Here is a 3698-nt window from a genome sequence, read left to right as displayed (position 1 = left end):
AGTTAGTTTTGATTTTTCGTATGCTCGTGCTGCTGATCCCCTGATCAAAGGCAGAGTTAACAAAATTAAACTACAAAAAAGTGTAGGTACATGCACAGTCCCATGCTAGACATTTACCCTTCAAAAAGGGAAGAACGTACTGGGCGTTTTCCATCTTTACGGGTTTCTAATTGAGTTGGAATGCCCGCGGAGTCTAAGCCGTTCTTAAGATTTTGTTGAGTGCTTTATGTGTTGGGAAACACCCGGTTTGCGCATGCAAGAAAAAGCATGTCTGCCCAGTTCATTCATAGTCGATTCACATTTGCATGGGTGTGGAGAGCATATTTTCAAACATAGACATAAACCACACGTTAACTCTCGTTATCAAACTTCCAGCCAACCGACGACAGTGGGAAGGCATTAAGCCAGGCCTTAGATTGTGACTGGTCAGCGTTTCTTAAACAGCAAGTTGGTTCTAGTTCAAAAAAGATTCCAGAGATCCGTAAAGGGACTTACCAAAAATTTTATCCCAGTGCTTCTGAGAAGAAGTGAGAACCGAAACCTCGGCTCCTCTGTTTTGCCAAATTTTGAGACCCATGTGCAACCAAGCAGACTTTTTACGTTCGAAAGAATAAGGAAAACAATGTCAACAAGAGAGCACACATAGTTCGGGAGAACGAATACGTAGGTAAAGCAACATCCGTATGTAAACGTAAAACGATTCCTCCAAATCGGACGGGGAGGATAGCTTGCTTCCAGGATATATTGTCGAAGTAGATGTTGCAAATACTTTCGAACAAACTCGAACATTAATTCAAGTTAGGATAATTCAGATTGTATTGGAAGCATGGAGCAGCGCGTATAACATACATTAGCTTAGGCAGAAATATATATTTTTTTATGAGAAACAGTCCGTCGTGTACCTCTAGTAAAGCAAGACGATTTAAAGTAATTCCAAGACGGAAAAATTTTTTCCAAAAATCCCGGATCGTGGATTTTAATATCTAGATCTTCCTTGCAAATTATTTGAACGTTCTAAAGGTGTCTATTAAGCTCATTGAGGATAGACCCAAGATCAGCTTGACTGGCGTTTAACTTGGTGATTTCAAAATTTTGCGGGTTAATTGAGTGACCAACTTTTTTCTGTTGAAATCCAATCTATGTCTTTAATCACCTGGTCTGATGGGCCCCCAAAAATTATGTCGTCGAGATACCAGATGTTCATCGGAGAAATAACATTGAAAAAAATCTGATTGGCTCCCAAATAAATAGTAGTGGTTCGAGAAGTCATCCTGTTGAACTCCAGTTGACGATTGAATCGTTGTTTTTCCAATAAGTAGATCATAGCAACTGCTATAAATTTTTAGAAAAAAACAGATACATTGGAAAAACGAATTAGATATGATTGAGATTATAAATTATCAAAAATTTCATAATTTGTGCTAAAAAATAAAAAAAGCTCAAGGCAGACAAGTTATACAATACTCTACGATTTTATTATTGAACTTTAAAAGGGAACTCTAATTAAAAATTCATTTCAAAAGTGTTTCATGAGACCCTTTAATGGCCTGGACAGATTGCATATTGAATTATCGTCGTCAAAATATCGGAATAACTTTCCTAGATCTCTATCAAACACGAAAGTGGCAAAATCAAAATTGGTGATCGCGATAGTATACATAATTTAGCTTTAATTTTTTAGTATCTAGTGAAACAAGTGGAATATCAACAATGCCTTGTTATAGTAATGAAATCAAAGACAAAAATCTAACGTGAGACATAGTCAGGATTTCTTTTAAGAATGACCACTCCCTCAAGATATGGTGTCAATGGAATATATTCATCAGTAACTAACTCTGCCCTCTGTCCATGAGCCAACAAAACAGGAGTATTGTGAGTTTGAAATCCTGTTATCGAGCGCTTGGTTCCTGTTTGTCCAGCCAAGTCAACAGCCTAAAAAATATAACGTAAGAACAGAATTCTATAAACCTGACCAACTCTGACAGAAACTGTAAGTGGCTCCAAATTTTCGTCATATGTCACTAGCATCCGAGAGGATATCGCAGGGACAATCATATAAATATGATGAGTATAATTTCCCAAAATAACTAAAAAATATTTTTAAAAATTAATTACTTTTAGAAGAATCAAGAAAACTTATTAGAAAACCAATTACAGCCACCAGTACAGCCTTCTTGCAAATAAATCTGTCACACACAAAGGGAGACAGACTGAGCGTTCCTTTACCCATAAATAAAAAGCATTGGGCAATTCGAACAGCAAATAAATAGTTATTATTCTTTGGAGAACCACAGTGACTAGCTAAATTCTTTAACTGGGAACTCAATCGAGCATTATTAGTTCCTATATAAATCAGTAAATCACAAATATTTCACCAGCTCCGACGATCCCCATAGCAATTATTGAAGAAAGGACCACATCCTGATCAATATCATGAGAATATTTGGCAAGAGTTTCAATTATCGCGACACTCGGATTAGAAACATAAAGAAGAGACAATGCTAATGGTACAGCTCTTTTTTCTCCGGCTTCCCCAAATCTCATCTATATTAAAAATATATTTTAGATGTAAGGTTAAAAAATGTATAATAATTATCAAGAAATATACAATATGGTCAAGAATACGAGTCATCATAGATACTGATATATCATCATTACAACACTTTACTGCAAGGGATATTACTTCAATGCCTAATAGAAGAAAAATAAATGAGAAAATAATAACCATTTTTGTAAATCACTAAATCATTTGCCCAGCTTGCCTTTTCTCTTGTCTGATCACACATTGCTTGCTGGAAATAAGGAAAAAAAGAAACCAAGTAAGAATCAATATTTACTCCGATCGAAGACAATAGATTATCTACAGCAGAAGCCAATCCATTTTCTAAGACATGTTATAGGTTTAAACTACCATCTTCGTAAAACATTTCAAGTATAGATATGCCAAGTTGAGAAAATGAACCCTCAAAGTTAGAAGCAATGAGGTTTTTCACATCTTCTTGCTCACAAAAATTATTCTGCCCTTTAAAAAATATACGGAACAAAAAACCTAATTGGACAAATCCCATTCCAAGAAATGCATAAACCAGTCCAAACTCATTTTCCCATTGTTCTTGTGGAATTGCTTTAATTCCATTGGCCATTTTTTCAACAAGGGAAAAATCTTTTGTCCCAACAGCCACCAATCCAATTGAATAAAGTGTATATCCGACAATCTAAAATTATATATCTAAATAAAAAACGGCGGGCGATAATGGAGGAGTGACGAGAGCATTTTTCAATACGTTCAGTACCACTTCGTTATTAGTTCCAGCGTATGCAATTCCCAAACTGAAAAACGTTTTAACCACGTAATATACGCCATTATAGAGGCAGGGCGAGTTATAGAGTTGTCTTCTTTGGTAATTGGACTCAACAATGCAATAGGGGGTTCACATTCGTGTGCTTGACCAGAGCATATAATACCGCATGCAAGATATGCCCCAGCCTAAAGAAATACATTTAAGTGACTTTACTTTCACTTCATCTTCGTCAGCGTAAAAGAACTTGTCAATAAGTCCCAATCCTATATCAATGTCCCACATATTGATTAATCCAAAACTAGCCGTAGCAGAAATAAGACCTGATAAATCACTTATGAAATTTTTACCATTTGTTTTGTTGGAATAAATCCAGGCATTTCCATCGGTACTTATTCC

At 35.8% G+C, this 3698-nt stretch overlaps 2 protein-coding genes across 2 annotated transcripts; both read right to left on the bottom strand.

Annotated features, from left to right (window-relative positions):
• Positions 1 to 1723: 1723 nt before the first annotated feature.
• LOC115229474 (26S proteasome non-ATPase regulatory subunit 2-like) lies at positions 1724 to 2079 on the bottom strand. The gene is made up of 2 exons (XM_029799816.1): positions 1969 to 2079; positions 1724 to 1932 (listed from the first exon to the last, which is right to left on the bottom strand). Exons 1-2 carry the CDS (start codon positions 2053 to 2055, stop codon positions 1747 to 1749), a joined length of 273 nt encoding a protein of 90 aa, XP_029655676.1. The 5' UTR covers positions 2056 to 2079; the 3' UTR covers positions 1724 to 1746.
• Positions 2080 to 2107: 28 nt separating this feature from the next.
• Positions 2108 to 2879, bottom strand: LOC115229473 (26S proteasome non-ATPase regulatory subunit 2-like). Its single transcript, XM_029799815.2, has 4 exons — positions 2726 to 2879; positions 2609 to 2691; positions 2376 to 2544; positions 2108 to 2343 (listed from the first exon to the last, which is right to left on the bottom strand). Exons 1-4 carry the CDS (start codon positions 2784 to 2786, stop codon positions 2108 to 2110), a joined length of 549 nt encoding a protein of 182 aa, XP_029655675.1. The 5' UTR covers positions 2787 to 2879.
• Between the last annotated feature and the right edge of the window lie 819 nt (positions 2880 to 3698).

This window comes from Octopus sinensis, unplaced genomic scaffold (assembly GCF_006345805.1).
Source record: "Octopus sinensis unplaced genomic scaffold, ASM634580v1 Contig12775, whole genome shotgun sequence".
In the NCBI taxonomy this organism is placed as follows: Eukaryota; Metazoa; Mollusca; class Cephalopoda; order Octopoda; family Octopodidae; genus Octopus; species Octopus sinensis.
The sequence above is the reverse complement of the archived record's forward strand: the minus strand, read 5'-3'. Positions and strand labels throughout refer to the sequence as shown.